This window comes from Dermacentor variabilis, chromosome 1 (genome assembly GCF_050947875.1).
Source record: "Dermacentor variabilis isolate Ectoservices chromosome 1, ASM5094787v1, whole genome shotgun sequence".
In the NCBI taxonomy this organism is placed as follows: domain Eukaryota; kingdom Metazoa; phylum Arthropoda; class Arachnida; order Ixodida; family Ixodidae; genus Dermacentor; species Dermacentor variabilis.
This window is the reverse complement of record NC_134568.1, coordinates 146002567-146020891: the sequence shown is the minus strand read 5'-3', so window position 1 is coordinate 146020891 and position 18325 is coordinate 146002567. Positions and strand designations below refer to the sequence as shown.

At 44.7% G+C, this 18325-nt stretch overlaps 1 protein-coding gene across 6 annotated transcripts in view; it reads left to right on the top strand.

The window, feature by feature from the left end:
• The window catches only part of LOC142585994 (uncharacterized), a 330876-nt gene that overhangs the window by 85642 nt on the left and 226909 nt on the right, over nt 1-18325 (top strand). For all 6 annotated transcript variants that reach the window (XM_075697173.1, XM_075697220.1, XM_075697194.1 and 3 more), the window contains 2 exons: nt 857-933; nt 10480-10567. In XM_075697173.1, coding sequence (XP_075553288.1) covers nt 857-933; nt 10480-10567 — 165 coding nt within the window. The remainder of the gene's footprint in view (nt 1-856; nt 934-10479; nt 10568-18325) is intronic.

Here is an 18325-nt window from a genome sequence, read left to right as displayed (position 1 = left end):
GTGACTAAAATGACAGCTTAACATTGGAGGAATCGAGTGGCCCATTAGACTTTTATGTTGGAGGTAGTCAAAAGTCTGGTAAACAGGCAGGCAGTTGAACAATGTTGAATTTTCGTCCTAATATGCTACTCGGTGCCAACATGAATTTACATTAGTTCCCTTTAAATACCGAAACAATACTTTTAAGGACTCCTTTCTTATTTGAACAGTAATTGAGTGGAATGACCTTAACGCTGATATAGTTGAGCAAAATCAATTGGAGAAATTTGAGGATCTTTTGGAACTATGGAGGTGCTTTTGATGCGTGTGTTTTCTAGTTTGTTTCCTTGTTACTTTTCTTGCTTTTTTTTTGCCAAGAATGGTACCTTGTTCGTATGTACTTTTTTCTCTTGACAAGTTCAAATTCCATATTTCTCATGTATTTCTTATATTGTTTGTACTACACTGCTACAACCCCTATGGTTTGAGTTAGCAGTGTTTGAAATAAATAGGCAACACTTTGTAACAAGAACACAAGTTCTACACAAGCAGGAACTGCAAAGACCTTTTATTTCCAGGCACTAGCTGAGCCTAGAATAAAGGGACTTAGGCCCAACTTATTCAGATTTCGTGTCAACACTGACATCAGAACAAGCAGACTGTCACTGCAGCGATTTCTGAGAGTATGATGGCTCGAGGTAAAAAAAAAAATCAAATTTTTGATGTCCAATGTAGGGGATGCAAACATCTTGCGAGTAAATACAGTAATTATAGTTCTTTGTGGATATACAAATGTATTGCATACTTTTAGTTTGCTTACTAATATAAGGACGTTTCAAATGAATTTTTTAAAACTTTCACTATTTTTCTGCCTTAGCATGAAATTGTTGACAAGGAAATGAAAAAAATTTCGGAAGCTCTCAAAGAACGGGATGCCCTCTTGGACATATACCGGTAAGTTGGAAGAACTTTTCATTGCTATGAACACAGTTTTTGTTGCTCCTTGTAGCTGAATAAAGTATGCTAGTTTTTCAGGATGAGCTAAAGCGGTTCTGCAAAATCATTGTTTCTTTCTTTTTATTTTCTAGCTTTGATCTGTAGCAACATAAACTGGCAAAGCTACAGTGACGGGATCCAGAATCAGTTGGCGATATTTTTCGCGTTTGCCTGTGCCACTGAACCTTACTCACCACTGTGTTGTGATGATGGAAGGTATTCTTTTCCACGTGTTAAGCTGTCATTTTAGTCCCAAATGCAATGGCCATGTTTCTCTGGATGCAAAAACACAACCCCAGTTTTCTTCTTTAAACAAGGCCGAAACTAATGGTCATGGCTATGTGTATTGATTTATTGCAGAAAGGGCTTGGCCCTTATGTGATTTGCCATAAGCCTGAAAGGCACTGGTACAACAAGCAGAATTATTACTTGAATCTCAAGCATATCAATTACAAAGTTGTAGGGCACTTAAATAACCTCCGAATTAAGCATTTGTTTCATGCTCAACTTTGCCTCGTTGGTTTTTCCGAGAAAAAACAAAGGCGTGTGAAACATTCAAAATATGAAATGGATACGCACTCATGGGCCATTAATCAAGCGCTCCCAAGTGAATAGCCACGGATACATGGCTTTACTAGCGGCGGCATCTCTATACAGAACGTCACGCTATGTGATGGTCACGGCATCATGAGAACACGCCGCTAACGCATTGATAAGCGTAGCGTAGCCATAGGGGGGCGGGGGGGGGGGAATTTTGAAGCCGGGAAACCGGGTGACCCCGCACATGGGACTCATCATGTTCTTTAGATAGGTGCGTCTGAAACATATGTTCCTTTTGTTCCCTTTAGCAATAGAAACAAACCTTGCGCAGGCTATGTCCATCTGATGCGTTTTGGTGGGTCTGTATACCCAGCATATGCTGTTGTCGATTACATAAATCATTTTTGCTTGACGTGTCAGTGCGTAAGTAATAACATTAGATCTCAACGGTACCATGCCAGTAACCTGCTCTTCAAGAAGACAATCATGCCCTTCACGAATGATCAGAAGGCTAAAATGATCCTACCTCTGGGGGTGGCGCACGGCGACGAGAGGAAGGCAGCCAAGCTATTCTGGATGTGGCATTGGGGAGGACGCCCTAGTCCGTCAACGATACTTAGAATGTACGAAGTCCTCTGCGAGACGGGTAGTGTCACAAGAAAGCGACACAGGACTGAAACGGTAGTTCATGAAGCGGAAAGGAATGTTTTGGCATTCTTTGCTACTAACCCTCACGGTAGTGTGTGTGACGCCAGTGCGGAGGCCGGAACCTCAAGGTCATCAGTGTGCAGGATTTAAAAAAAGGTCATATGCACCCTTACCATGTACACCTTATCAAAAACTTGGATACGAATATTTTGAAAACAGACTTGACTTTGCCAATTGGATTTTCATGAAATGTGAAGAAGAATGAGACTTTCTCACTCGCATGCTTTGAACGAATAAGGCTAATTTCTTCAGAAAATGCACAAGTTAATCTTCACAACGCGCACTACTGGAGTGATAGGAATCCCCACTGGCTGGCACAAACGCAACACCTATACCAGTGATCGTTTAATGTGTGGTATGGTATTTTTGATGGCAACATCATTGGACCCATCCTTTTTGACAACACACTAATGACGCAACGCTACGTAGACATCCTCGAGGGCCCCGTGAACGATGTCAGTTGCAACGGTCCACTTGCACACCTTCGGAACATCTGGTTTCAGCACGATGGTGCTCCTGCGCATAGTAGTAGTCAGTCTTGAGCGTGGCTTGACAAGCTTTTTCCTGGACAGTATGGCATGGACCTGTACCCTGGCCAGCAAGGTCGCCGGACATGGCACTGCTGGACATCTTGTGGGGCTATGTGAAAGATTGCTTGTATAGCAGCGAAACTAGCACACCGGATGTCCTAAAGGCAAAAATAAGCAGAGTCTGCCGCAAGATTCCACACGTCGTTGGTGAAAGCTGCAACAGCACAAGTGTTGGAAAGAAGCAAATACTGTACTGCTTCAGACAGTCACCTGTTTGAGCACGTGCTATAAGTGGCAGTGGAAAATAGCTGCTGAAAACTGGTGTAAAACGTGACTGTTTAATGCACTTTCATGATGCCACCTTATCCTTACATGAAGCTTGCGACAAAGATAGAAATAGGTAAAAAACTGCTTTGTTTTGCCTCTTTTCTGGAGTTATAGAGACAGAAAGGGTAATTGGCTGCTTGAGTAGGTTGCTTGGTTGCTTGGAGGTGCTTGGAGGTGCTTGAGCAGCGGCACACGAGTGCACATATATTGGGGGCTTTTCTTTTTTCTTGGAAAAAACAACTAGGCACACTTCAGCACGAAATAAATGCTTGGTTCAGAGGTTATATTAAGGTGCCCTACAACTTTGTAATTGACATGTTGACCATTCAAGCAATAATTAAAAAGTTCACTGATTAAAAGCAATTAATTAATAGTTCATGATAAAAGAAATACTGGCTGTAAATACACACGACTGCCGCTACTATGCAATCGTTACAATTTCTCTAGAGCTCTTGGGTTTTTTTTAAATCTTGGTCCAAGTTTACTGGGACACCTATATATATATATATATATATTATTAGACCGAGACCGACCAAGCTGTCAAGCACTTTTTATTCCCAAAAAGGAAATGCCCCAGCTCATGTGCGAAGAAGTAGAAGAACAGGGAAGATGATGATGGGGCTATGCACAAATGAAAACGACAATGTACGTTAATAGTGCTTACACTAACTTCCCCTCGTCATGGAAGCGGCCAGCCTGGCCGCAGATTAGAGATTATCTAAACGGAGAGTGAAGGGCTTCATCCACGAGACTGAAACAATTTCGGCATTCCGGCGGCGCCGGTCAGTGACGGAGTGTACTGGGCAGACGAGATAGTTCACTGCAGATGTTTGCTGCACAACGGTATATGGGCCAATGTAGCATTGAAGGAACTTCTCTCAGAGGCATGGAGTGTGGTCTGGAGTCCAAAGCAGAACTTGGTCTCCAGGGTGAAAACGGAGGTCACGGCGTTTGTTGTCACAGCGACGTTTGCACTCAGCTTGGGTAGTTTCTGTGCTTTGCTGGACGATTTGATGGCAATGTGCAACTCGGGCAGCAAAATCTGTTGGAAGGGACGCGTTAGGCGAAGAAGGTGTTAAAAAGAATTCTCTGTCGGATATGGTGGAAGGAGATCGTCCATACACAAGGAAGAAAGGGATGTAGCTGGTAGTCCATTGAATATCAGTATTAGTATATGCAAATGTCACAAAAGGAAGAATTTTATCCCGGTCAGTGTGGTCAGGACGTATGTACATGGAAATCAGGTCAGACGGTGTACGGTGGAAGCACTCAGTAAGGCCATTTGTTTGCGGATGATAGGTAGAAGTAGATTTGTGAATGGTATCAATGACCCGAAGAACTTCCTAGAGAACTTGTGAAATAAACGCCTTGCCACGGTTGCTCAGAAGAATGCGAGGAACCCCGTGGCGCAAGACGATGGAGCGCAAGAAAAAGTCAGTGACCTCGGAAGCGGTATTGTATCGCAGAGGGGCAGTCTCGGCATATCTTGTTAAGTGGTCGACTGAAGTGACAATCCAACGGTGACCGGAGGGCGTCAAAGGCAAGGGACCATATAAATCAATGCCAACAAATTCAAAAGGTGTGTCCGGGCAAGGGAGAAGTTGTAGTAAACCGGCAGGAGGGGATGTCGAGCGCTTGCGGTGCTGACATGACGCACAAGAGGCAATGTATTTGGCCACCATTGTGGATAGGCCAGGCCAGAAGCAGCGGGTCTTGATGCGGTCATAAGTCTCATGGAAGCCTAAGTGGCCAGCCGATATGCCGTCGTGAAGTGCCTCTAATACTCGCAGGCGAAGGCAGCGAGGTAGAACTGGGACCCTCCGGTGACCTGCTGGGTGGTAAACATAGCGTTGTACCACGCCACCTTGAAGGCGGAATTGTCGAAGTTGGCGTCGCAAGTGGCTGTTGGGTGGTTCGGCGAACCCACTAAGGCGATCCATAAGAGTTCCACAGTAGGCGTTGGCCTGCTGAAGCAAGACGAAATCAGAGCGTGATGAAAGTGTAACTTGGTCCAGGGGCGTTATCGAGAGCTGGTGTGAGGCAGACGTAGCATTGGAACGACATGGTGGGGAAGATGATAGCGGGTTACCGGGAGAGAGTGAGTGGGCAGCGAGACAATGCGTCTGCATCATGATGACTTTTTCCAGACGTGTATGTTATTGTAAAGTCATAGTCCTGCAAGCGGAGTATCCCGCGTCCTAAGCGTCCTGACATGTTTTTCATTGATGACAGCCAACACAGAGCATGATGGTCGGTGACGATGGTGAAGTGGCGGCCGTAAAGGTATGGGCGAAATTTCTGAATCAACCAAACGATAGCCAGGCACTCTTGCTCTGTAATGGTGTAGTTCCGCTCAGCTGGAGAAAGTGTTCAGCTGGCATATGCTATGACTTGCTCTTTAGAGGCTGCATTACGTTGCAGAAGTACTGCGTCAATACCTTGTGCGCTTGCGTCGGTATGGAGTATGGTGGGGGCTCGATCATTGAAGTGGCGAAGCACTGGTCCGGAAGTTAGATGTTGCTTAAGAGCTTGAAAAGCCGACTCGCAGTCGTTAGTCCATGTGAAAGAGGCACCGGTAACCAGTAGTTTGTGTAGAGGAGCTGCTATTGCAGTGATGTTGCATATAAATTGACGAAAGTATGACACCAAGCCGAGGAAACTACGTAGATCTTTCTATTACTGAGGGCGAGGAAACTAGAGAACAGCACTAATCATTTCGGGGTCTGGCTGGATGCCATCTTTTGAGACGACGTGGCCCAATACTTTTATTGTCTTGCTTGCAAATTGTCTTGCTTGCAAATTGTCTTGCTTGCAAATTTGCATTTTTTTGTATTGATCTGGAGACCAGCATTTGCAAGGCACTTGAAAACTTCGTCTAATCGATGAAGATGTTGGCTCAAGTTAGACGAAAAGATGACAATATCGTCCAGATAACAGAGGCATGTCTTCCATTTTAGTCCACGAAGTATGTTATGTATCATGCCCTCAAATGTGACAGGAGTGTTACAAGGGCCAAAAGGCATCACTTTAAATTCATAAAGTCCGTCTGGTGCAGCTAATGCGGTCTTTTCTTTGTCAGTCTCATTCATTGGAATTTGCCAATATCGTGATCGAAGATCAAGTCTGGAGAAATATCTGCCCCTTGTAATGTGTCCTGAGCGTCGTCAATTCGAAGTATTGGATATAAGTCCTTGCGCGTGATCTTATTGAGTGCTCAATAATCGACGCAAAAGCGAACGGAACCATATTTTTTCTTTACCAGAACCATGGGGGAAGCCCAGGGGCTAGATGAAGGTTGTATTATCCTCCGCACAAGCATGTCATCAACCTGTTGTTTAATTACCTTTTGTTCGGATGGCGATACACGATAGGGGCATCGTCGTATTATAGCGGAGACATCGGTTTCGATGCGGTGTGTAGCCACAGAAGTTTGGCTCAACACAGGGGAATAGCTATCGAAACAGGCTTTGTGCTTCACCAAAACCACCAGTAAGGCTTCAGACTGCGCGGCTGTGAGGTTAGAACCAATAACAGCTGGGGGAGGGAAAGAATAATCCAAACCTGAGGTTGGTGCTGGCGATGAAGAAGGGCAAAGCGTGACAAAAGAGATAAGTTGAGTGCCGGCGAGGGTTGCCACAGTCATCCCTTTCTGCAGCATCACAAGATCTGGGGTCATGTTGCAAGCAGACAGAAGGGCGCGGCCACATGAAAACCGGACGAGACAGGCGGCAATGAGAATTCCACGAGAAGTACAGCGGGAAGAAGGGGCGACTAGAGCGTCTCCGTTGGCGATCTGACTGGATGTTACGGCTACGTCTTCGTGACCAGGATGCAGGGCGTAGTCTACAGCGATGGCCAAGTTCACGCATGAAGGTGAAGAGTCCGTAACAGGTGTATGCACTGTATCCGTGATATAGACAACTTCCTTTCTACATGAAATGACAACTGAAGCAGAATGTAGGAAGTCTCAACCAAGGATAAGTTCATGGATACACGTTGGAAGGATGATAAACTCAGTGTGGTGGCGAATGCCGTCGCTGAGAACATGAGCAGTACACTGTCCTTCGGGGTGAATGAATGCATTATTAGCACCATGCAAAATAGGTCCAAGATAAGGCCTTTTTACTTTTCGGAGCCGTGAACACAGATCACTACGAAGAGCAGAAACGGTGGCACCGGTATCGATGAGAGCTGACACGGGAACACCTTCAACAGTTACATAAAGCATGTTGGCCGGGCGAACAGGAGGAATTTTTGAAGACCGATAGGAAGCAGTTTCCCCTCCAAAAACTGCAACAGTTAGTTTTCTGAGTGCGAGTTGGCAAGGTAGGAAGTGGGGCGAAACGGTGATGTAAAGTGCCGGTAAGGCGAAGGAGAAAGACGTCTGGCTGAACGGGAACTATGAGGCAGATTGGGAGCATCTGTAGGAGACGGAGGACACTGTTGAGGGAACGAGTACTATCCGGGATAGTATGTGTCCGGTCGGTGAGTTCGGTCTCTCTTGTGCTCAACATAGCCTCGTCTTTCATCCTGGTGGCGACAGCAGCAGAAGCAGGATATAGGGCCACGTATACCACAGTAAAAACAAACCGGACAAGGTGGACGCCACTGAGGGTAGGATGGCATAGCAAGTGCTCTGGTTCCCATCGAAGCCAAATGGTCATAGGTAACATCAGTAGGCACGGAGGTCACGGTAGGGGTGGGTAGCGAAGCAACATCCGCGTAGGTAGGTGTTTGGCGTGCTACCGGAGCAAGATGCGTCGTTGGCGTAGTCATCGCTATCAACTCTTGCTTTACGACCTTGCGCAGTGGGGGTTGGGGCACAGGCAGCAGGTGGATGCCTCAGGTCTTGTATTTGAAGCTCTTCGCGGATGATGGTGTGGATAAGAGCACGTAGATCTGAAGAATGGGGAACCTGAGGATTGTTGCTGTCATGTTGAAGACGAAGAGACTGCAGCTCGTCTAGGCGCTGACATGTGGAAGTGATGTCTTGGGCAGAAGCCGGATTTTGCACGATTAAGGCGTTGAACGCGACAGACTCAATGCTTTTTAATATGTGTCGAATGCACGGCGGCACAGAGCCAAGACATCCTCTATGTATGAGGTGTTAAGACTCTTGCGGAAGTTGGAGGCGCGTGCCCAGCTTCTGTTTGGCGACTCCTGCACAGCCAGACGAGGAAGCGAAGATTTGCCGCAGCTTGGAGGTATACGTGGACCAATCCGCGATGTCGAATTCATGGTTGAAATACCACGTCTCTGCAACACCGGTCAAGTAGTATGCAACTTGCCTCAATTTCTCGGTGTCGTTCCACTTATTGCAAGAACTCATGCAGTCGTAGTGGTAGATTCAATCGTCATCATCACTGCGGAGTCCCACATAGACAGGGGTATCGTGTTTAGGGCTCGTCACAGTTCAAGAGGCCACCGCTGGCAGAGTCGTCTGGGTGGTAGAATTAGATATATATATATATATATATATACATACTGTATTTACTTGGATGTAATGCACATTTTTTTCCTGATAGAACTGGTCCAAACATTGTGTGTATGACCCTAAATCTGTGTTACCATATCGCCATCGGCATTTCAAAATGGCTGCCTTGTACACGCTTCGAGCCTAGCTGCCGTAGCTTCCCTCCATGTGCTGTAGTTCATATTGTCACGTGGTGGTGACGTTGGAGAACACAGTAGCAATACTATGAAAGACAAAACTAACTTTTATTGGGCGAACCTGTGCCCGCAAAAACAGGCTACACTTATAGCACAGCGATAGCAGCGAACACTGTCGGCGATTGTCGAAAATCTGATCAGCGGGTCAAGCGCGTCGGCTTTTATAGATCAGTCGTCGAATGTTCCAGATTAACCGCTAGGACCCGCGTGTCTTCCACAAAGTTCTACACTATTCGCGTCGCGCATACATGCAATCAGATTACACAACTTGCGGTGAAAGACAGTGGACGGAACCATCGATAACATTCCAGAAACTTCTTTTATATGCAGGCGCGTCCTGCGCTGTGCGATAACATTTGTTAGGCGGCGAAACTTGTCCCCCGATAAAGATAAGTACAGATGTCAATATGCTTAGGCTAGTCCATAGAGTTTCTTCTTCGAATATCAGACAGCGCTGCGAACACGCACGATCGCTATTAATTGCAACGATTTTGAGCTTGTCGAGTTGCTGGCTGCCCACAGTAAATTCATAAGGGCATTTCGCATCGCTTATCGATGCATGCGTCCGTGGCTTAATGCTTTCGATATCAGGCTTCTGCACTAGAGGTCCTGTGTTCGAATCCTGCCATTGGACAATTTTAATAACGTTTATTTAATTTGTTACGTTGAAAATGTCAAGTTTACAAAGCCACGAAGCCGTTTTAAGCCAGAAATACGAAGTTTAGGCAAATCCATGTACGTCCCGTAATTCCCATGCTGGTACAACCACTCCCATTGCAGCTCCCGTAGACACTATTGCCAGAGTTCCTTCTAGTAATTAGTCTTCTAGTAATTAGACGGTTAGTCCACCGTCCGTCTTTCCATATTCTGCGTTTGCTTTATCAGCACGGAAGTACCGACTGCGAAGACATGCCGAGTATTCATCACGATGCTGCAATTAATCGATCACGTGTGCAGAGACGGGTGGAAACCAGGCGGCATAATGGGCGTTCAGAGTTCCCGAAACTTGTGTTTGGGACTGGCGCAAACAGGAGAGGCGTTCTACTCTGGCAGCTGCTGCCTAGGCATGAACGTGCTGCCCCTATCTTGAAAGTGATCTGCGATGGAGAGAGCCTACGCAAGTGTGAAGTAAAGCAAAAAACACGCAGACATTCCGTTTGTGTGTTTTATCATTTCTCTAAACTTCAAGTCTTCAATTCAAGCAACAGATCACACAAATAACAGATGGTGCCTTGAATAATTCTCGAAGCCACGTGTCGCCACAAGCGACGTCGCACTGCGGACTCGAGTACGTAGGCGCAGGGACGCAAGTACGTCATCCTCCGGCTTGGAGCATGGCGGCCACGAGGAGAAGGAAAAACAGCATTCGGTTTGAAATTTCGGATCTTTCCGTGGCACATAGCGATGTAATACTTTGCAGACAGGATCATTATCGCGCAATGTATGCTTTGTGCTTGTCACCTCAAAATGGCCAGACCTGATGAGGGGCCCTGTAATGATATCGTAAAAAGGAAAGTATGTCATTTGGTGTCTGAGGACAGGCAGAGTGGACGTTGTCCACTTCCTATTTGTCCTACATGCCTGCAAGGGACAGTGGAATGATGCACGTGGCCCCATGATTTATTGCTTGCGTTACTAGATGACTTGAGTGCATTGGGACCATTTAAATATCTTGCATGGAAGGTCTTGAAGCAGTCTTGTAATAGCCTCTCCCGTTCTTGTTTTATAGGAATAAGATTGATGAACTAGAGCAACTCCTAGAGTGTGCATATCAAGATAAGTACAAGATTGACAAAGAACTGCATAAATGGAAAAGGGTGAGTATATAGCATGCTCATACATACTATTCTGCTGTGGCACTAATAATCGTAATTCCACTGATCATTATCCCTTTCAAGGTCTATAGATACACAGAACTGTCACAACCACAATCACTGCTAAGTACGAAGTTAACCTTTATTAGCAAACTGTGCCACAATTTGCTTAACACTATCTTGCGCCAACAAAGACTTCTTTCAGTAAACAAGATATGCAAATGCAGTCGACTCTGGATATAAAGAACTTCTACTTACAGTGAAAAACTTCATTAAATCATGAACCTAGTTAATTTGAGGTTTTAGATGTTCAGTAGTGGAAATCATTTTACAAATTCCCAGAACATTCCTGGTGAGTAGTATCTTGTCGGTAACCACTTTTAGACAAATCAAAAGAAGGTCAGGTGATAGTGATGTGGTTATGAGCGCCAGTGCACACGGTGCATATTGCGCTTAGAGCAATGCATGGGCATGGCTCACAGCATCCGATACTAGCGTGTTGTGTAGTGTGGCACCGTAAATCTTGGATGCTATGGTTGACCGCGCTTAGTGCCTGCAGCCATCATCAGATGGTGCCCTCAAATTAAAAACGAAAGTGCAAAAAGATACGCATATTTGTTCTGAGAAAAAGAAGAGGTTGCAGTATTGCGAGAAAGGCGGAGCATTGATTGTGATAGCAAAGATACAACTACACGAAGTTTTACCTTTAGCTTAATCTGTGTAATCAATAGCTTTATCAGTGTATCAGTGTCAGTCAGTGTAATCAATAGCTTTATCAATGTCACGCGCGCTTAGGCAAAGATCGCTCAATGACCAGGAACACTTCCTGCCACAACACGAGCGAATGCTTCGCATTCTGCCCCGGAAACTTGAGATTACGCGACCACCAACACTAGACGCATGGGAACAAAATGCACATGAAGGCACCAACCATCTCAGCTCGGCTTTTGCACTTGCTGAAGATTACCTCATACGGCATGTGACCTGTAATAGACAGCCATGCGCAGCTACAGTAAGGATAAAGAAGAGGAGACACTTGCGATAGGGGGAGAGGGTGGATAGGCGCGCGTCCTTTGCTCCCTCTAGTGCTTGCTTGATCGTGTTACCATGCGCTCGCCCCTTCCCCACCCACCTTGCACTGAAGAAATCATCGGCTCTCACATTTCTTCAAGCGCTCTGAGCTGCTGCATGCCCTGCAGCCACTGCAAGTTGTTACGCGACAACTTGCGCAATGCTATTTCCTGTATACTGTGTACGAGAGCATGCGCTCCGACGGCCTTTTTGCTGGTGGAACTTTTCATGCAGAAGGATGCTTGCAAGTGACTTATTCTTTGGCCGACATTTTTATAGTATTTTTTTCGCTAAATTTACCAGCCATACAAGCTCCAAGTAGATGCTTGAAATGGCCAAAAACTTTGTTAAAGAAACTGTGTCACGAAATTACTTCCTTAAACCGAAAAAAAATACACGGTTTTCAATGGAACTAAGATCGGGAAATAAACCTAGTTAGTTACATCATGAATTTTGTTAAATCAAGGTTCATTGTATTGAGACTTGACTGTATACTTAAAGTGACCCTGAAACGGTTTTGATGATTTTGTACAAACATACTAAGTTGCTAGGATTCGTCCTTCTAATCAGTAAAGTGGCTCATTTAAGCGCTCCGCGTAATGTGTGTGATCTATTATGAGGTTTTAAAAGTGTACATCGCTACTGATTGCAGTGGCACCACTCCTTTGAGTTTTCAGCCGCCCCAGACCAAGTGACGCATAGTGGCCATATGACGTCACTAGGGCGAGCTATCCTATTGGCTGCCCAGGGTTTATCGCAGATAATTTTTCCAACTTTATTGTGAACAAATGTTGTTTGTAATAGTTGGTACGTTAATTTGTTTAGGTGAAAAAGAAAGTAACAGAAAAAGAATGCACAAGGACAATTTTGTGTTACACTCAAGCACTTCCAGCACACAGCAAGTGTCGTTTGCTTGTGTTACAACGTTCTCCGTGTTAATGTGAGCTGTGCGGTCTGTGTTCGTCTCAATCTGTCGTTTATCAAGCACCGTGGTTTGCCCTTGCGTTGAGGGCTGCAAACGTAGTGATCGCGACATGTCCTCTGCAATGCAACATGCGATCGGAGAGACTGCAGAGCTGGTTGTTGGGATCCGATCGGCGCCAGCATTTACACATTTGCGGCCGTGACTTCATGCTGAAGGATTACTAGCACAATAGAGTTTAGCATGGCCAGTATTCTGGTAAAGGAAAGCACAAGTGGACTGGGCCTGGGTCTTTTACAGGATGAGTGTAAATGCAAACACGAATGGCCCTCACGGTGTAGCCACCTGGTGAGACAGAGCTCAACCAAACACAAAGCTAATATAGCAGTAACCAAGTGTATTCTACTTTGCTGCTGATGTAAACTTTTGGCAGGGGCGTAATCGTGAGCATGTTTTTCTAAATATTTAAAAAAATTTTTCCTTTGGTTACAGCAGTATTAGCTCTCTGTTTGGCTGGTTAAGCTCTGCACCACCAGGTGGCTGGACTGTGCAGACCGATCGGGCTGCTCTCATATGTCTACGCTAAAGCTCCTTTATCACAGTGGTAGTAGCATGCAGGGGCTTTAGTTCATGCCTCCGGCCATCCGTCAAAGCACCCAGCTTGCTCATGGTTACCAGAATACCATACACGCTCGGCACTGCGACAAAATGCTCGCAACGCACGCTGCTTGGATAGCTCTCGCTTGGGTTTGACGGCCAGGTGGCTGATGGAGAGTTTGGAGAGGCTTCAAGCGCTGGCTCCGTGACAACTGGAAGTAGACGTCACAACATTACATCATGATGCAGAGGCAGTGAAGGTGGGACCTTAGCCCCTATCCAGTGGCGTAGCCACAAATTGCATTCGGCGGGGGGGCTCGGCTCACGTTGCAGCTTGGCCTCCTCCTTAAGAGGACGCTTTAGCTCGGTCGCTGCTATCTAAATACATGTAGAAGGTGAATTCGTTTTTCTCTGCAACCACTACACCAAATTTGACGAGGTTTGTTGCATTTAAAAGAAAAACTTAAATTCTACTGACTTCTGGTTTCGAATTTCTCATTTATGTTGTCAATTATTTATTAAAAATTGGCAAAAATCACAAATGTTCAGAAAACGAAACTATCACGTTTAAAACTCTAACTCCGCAACGAAGAATAATATCATAATTCTGTGAGTCGCATCTAATAGTACATCTACAGCAGACAAAATTGATGTTACACATGAATCTCAAAAAATTTAATATTATGGAAATACGGCTTTTGCAGAACCGTTGTACACCACGTAACCAATTCATGTAAGATACAAATTGACATACCAAAATTTTCCGCTTTGACTCTTATATTAGATGCAGTTTACAGAACCGCGATATCTGTTCTTGATGCAGAGCTATTAGTTTGTAAACATCGTGCTTCTATTTTATTTGCACTTTCGACTTTTTCAAAATATTTGAAACAAAATTCAGGCCCTAAATCTAAATTCCGCTTTCAACAGATAGTAGAATTTAACTTTCTTTCTCAAATGCAACAATTTTCATTAAAAGCAATCCAGGGGTTATCTCAGAAAAGCGTTTCTGTGTTTTACATGTATTTGAATAGCTCGCATAGGAGTTGGGCCCGAGCTAAAGCTTCCTCTTAAGCAATTTGTTCAGGGATCAAATACATCAATAATAACTGCATTGCCGTTGCCAAAGATGCTGCAAGACAAGTAAAATATGTATTTTCTCATAAAAGAATATACTCGTATGTGCCAAAAATTGGGCCCAAAATAACTGATATCAATGCTTCCATGTTTTTGTCTATTTAATAAGTAAAGAAAATATCACAAGAACTTTAGAACTAGATCAGTTCGAAACCAGCAAAGCAGTGCATGCCACTGATATGAAAAATGTAAAGGCCATGAAATGAAGTTGAGGACAAATATGTTAATGAAACTTTGTCATTCAAAAACCTTGTTTACAATTTTGTACAACGGCCAGTAAAAAATCTCATTGACACTGTCATTTATTCCAATGTATTACGCAGGAGCAGCTGTTGCCGGTCGTGTATTGTAAGCAGTTGCACCGAAATTATAGTCGCAACAGGGAGCACATATAAAAAGCAGGAGTTTTGCAGAATATACGAGGGCGAGCGAAATGAAAGTGAGCCAATGCGAATATATGACAAACGGGGTACTTTATTTAAAAGTAGCCTCCATGATCATTTAGACATTTGTCCCATTGACTAACGAGTTGCGTGATTCCAGTCTCATAAAACTCCTTGGGTTGCTGCTTCAAAAGTCTGTGTCTGACTCTTTCACATCATTGTCTGACACGAATCTGTTTCCCTTGAGCTGTTCTTTAATTTGTCCCAAAATGTGGAAGTCGCAAGGCGACAGGTCTCAGCTGTATGGCGGATGTTGCAGCGTTTCCCATTTGAACTTTGCCAGTTTTGTGTTAACCACATCAGCGACGTGGGGAAGGGCATTGTCTTGGAACAATTAAAAATTAAATTATGGGGTTCTACATGCCAAAACCACTTTCTGATTATAGGGCACGCCGTAGTGGAGGACTCTGGAAATTTCGACCACCTGGGGTTCTTTAACCTGCGCCTAAATCTAAGTACACAGGTGTTTTCACATTTCACCCCCATCAAAATGCAGCCGCCGTGGCCGGGATTTGATCCCGCGACCTTGTGCTCAGCAGCCTAACACCATGGCCAGGTCATGGAACAACATGACCTCATCCATCAATTTTCCACATCGTTGGTTCTTGATTGTGACACGCAGCTGATTCGGCGTTTCACAATATCGGAAACGATTGATAGTCTCTCCGGGTTTAGCAAATTCTATCAGTAATGGCCCCTGACAAACGAAAAAAAAAAGTCAGCAACACCTTTCTGGCGGAAATGACAACCTTTGCTTTCTTTGGGGGTGGTGAATTTGAATGTTTCCACTGTAAGCTTTGCAGTCGTGTTTCAGGCTTGTAGTAGTGGCACCATGGTTCGTCTCCGATCACAATTGCAGACAAGAAGTCGTCACCCTAATTGTGATACCGGATCAAATGAGTCAAGGCAGCGCAGAACCGCTCCGTCTTCTGGCAGTAGTTCAAAATCTTGGGCATCCATTGTGCACACAAGAGCCTGTAACCAACATGTTCATAAATTATGGCGTGAACCAAACCATGACTGATGTCCACACGCTCTGCAGTTCATCCGTTATTATTATTATTACCATTATTACGCGGGGTGGGTAGGCACACCTTCACTTGACTTACCCTCGTTCATTAGAAATGCGAAGATACAATGAAATATACAAATGCTTGATAAAGGGCAAGAAAGTGTCACTGAAAAGAAAATTCACTGCACGTATACAAAAAACCTCGCAACAAGATATTTAAATATGCTTATAAGTCTCCAATAAATCTACATATCTAAGAAAAATTGACTGTATATAATGCGTCAAACAAGGCAAATCAACATGTTGCGCAATCACAGATTCACAGAATCCTAGATCCCGCCTCCATTCCATCCACTCCCCCCGATGTATGGCGCGCGATAGAGGATGACACGCTTGCTGCCCACTTTGTTCCTTTGCACACACAAGACTGAGCCACCATCGTTGGCTCACCCATTCCACCCCCACGCTTTCACTCACACATGCAACATGCAGCGCGCAGTCACGATGTTATGGCCCTTGGACTTCATACGAAACATGAGAGCGACGGCGGCAGCAGGAATGCGCCTGGAGTGTCCATATAATTACTATCGCAATAATGTAATAAGAGTATCTGGCAACTGAAGCGTCCCGTGGCCGATTACTTTCCTCAAAAGAAGTAACAAAATCAAACTTTCACCATGCGACAATTCACTGCGCCGAAACAATGTATTTTTTTGTCCTTCCTTCTGTGGGGCGGGGGCACCGAAATGAAAAAAAAAAAAACGCAAGGAAGAGTATGTTGGCCACAATCCAGTGCCTACTTTGGGCACCTAATGTGGCTACCGAATGAATATCGAAGAAAATGTGAGATATTTGGTCCACCGAGAACCATATGCATAGTGCTTGGTATCCTACACTGGCGAGTCAAGACTTTCTGGAGAGGTTGTGCTCAAGCGAACGTGGTGCAATCTGTCGAGTCCTCGCACTGATGGCAGTGAGCGACCATTGTTTCTTTTTCTCATCTGCTAGCCAGAAGGCGTCCAAAACTCTGCCAGGTGAAAATCCACTCGGCCAGAGAAAACCAAACGCGTACTGAAGTGCGCCGTACGGTGGTTGGGGCAACACGAAAAAAACGCATGCCCTCTGGCTGGGCTCAGGCAGCCCGCCGGTAGCGAGAATAAAAAAATTGAAGAGGCTCAATGTGTCCTCGCGAATAAATGTCAAAGTAGAAAAAATAAATAAGAACAAAGTTAACCTGGATTGCTTTAGTGTCTTGACATGGATGCTTTGGCGTAGGCGAAAAAAAATGTCGATCTTTTTTTATGCGACATGACGGCACGAATGAACCACCACAACTCTTCTTCTCATCAGACCTCGCTGCATGCTTTGTCAATTTGTCTGACAGTGTGTTGATTTGGCTTGTCTCTTTGTATGTTCCGATCTAAGACTTTAGAAAAGTCAATGCACCTTTGGCGTCAAATGTTTATAACAACATTAAACCCACAAACTTCCGTAATTGAACATCTAAAGCACAACTTTGGAAATGTCAATGCACCTTTCACATCAAAAGTTTATGAGAACTTTATACTCATACAGTTTTGGAATTGACATCCATGTGCTCTGTAGATTCTGCGGCCTCCGCGCGATTCCACGGCAAGCTCGTTCGCCATCAAAACGCTCTTGAAACTTTGGGCTCGGATGGGGCTGCTTGCGTTCTGTGACTCCCGGTGCATGGGCGTTGCTGTGAAATCCAGCCGAGTTCGCAATGTTTGGCATGAAATGTCTTTTCGAGGGGGAAAAAGACATTCTAGACAAAATCCAGAATGATTTTCAGCGTGGTAGATAGTGCATGGACAGCACGAAAAAATTTCAAGGGGGGGGGGCTGAAGCTTCATAAGCACCCCCACCCCCCCGGCTACGCCCCTGCCCCTATCACTCGGCAAACATGTTGAATAGAAAAAGCATGGCTATGGAGGAGGATAACTTGTCATTGTCCGTAGCTCTCTTAATATGAGATGCTTCACTTAAATTGTGGCGCGAATGTTTTACTGTAGCTGTACCCTACGTGTCCACAAAATTTGTCCAAATCGTTTCCAGGAACCCCTTAAAGAATTTTTGAACGTCTTATCTATGCACTGTATGCAATGAGTATGCTACTTGTGTTTGGTTAATTTATGTGCTTGTCGCGTTCCTTTCTATAATTCTGCATCCTATTGGTCACATAACATGATGGATGATAATTTGCTACGTTAGCAAAATAACTGCCCTTGATAGCTCCCATTGTGAGCATAGTCTGGCAGTGGAAATAATGTTACCAACAGAGCATGTGTATTAAGCTTCATGTACATACAGATATTGGACGTAATGACAAAATTCTTTGTATTTTCCCTACCTCATACTTTTTTGTATGAATATGAAGTATCGTGTGGTGAATGTGTTGAACCAAGGAACGCAGGTAAGCTCTTTCTATTTCTTAAATGATGGCAGGAGATTCCCTGCCTCATTTGCCATTGCAGTGCCTAAAAAACAAATTCAGAAACTTATTGTTATTTTCCTGAAAGGTTAGAGCTTGATTAGCCTTTGACATTGACAAGTTTAAT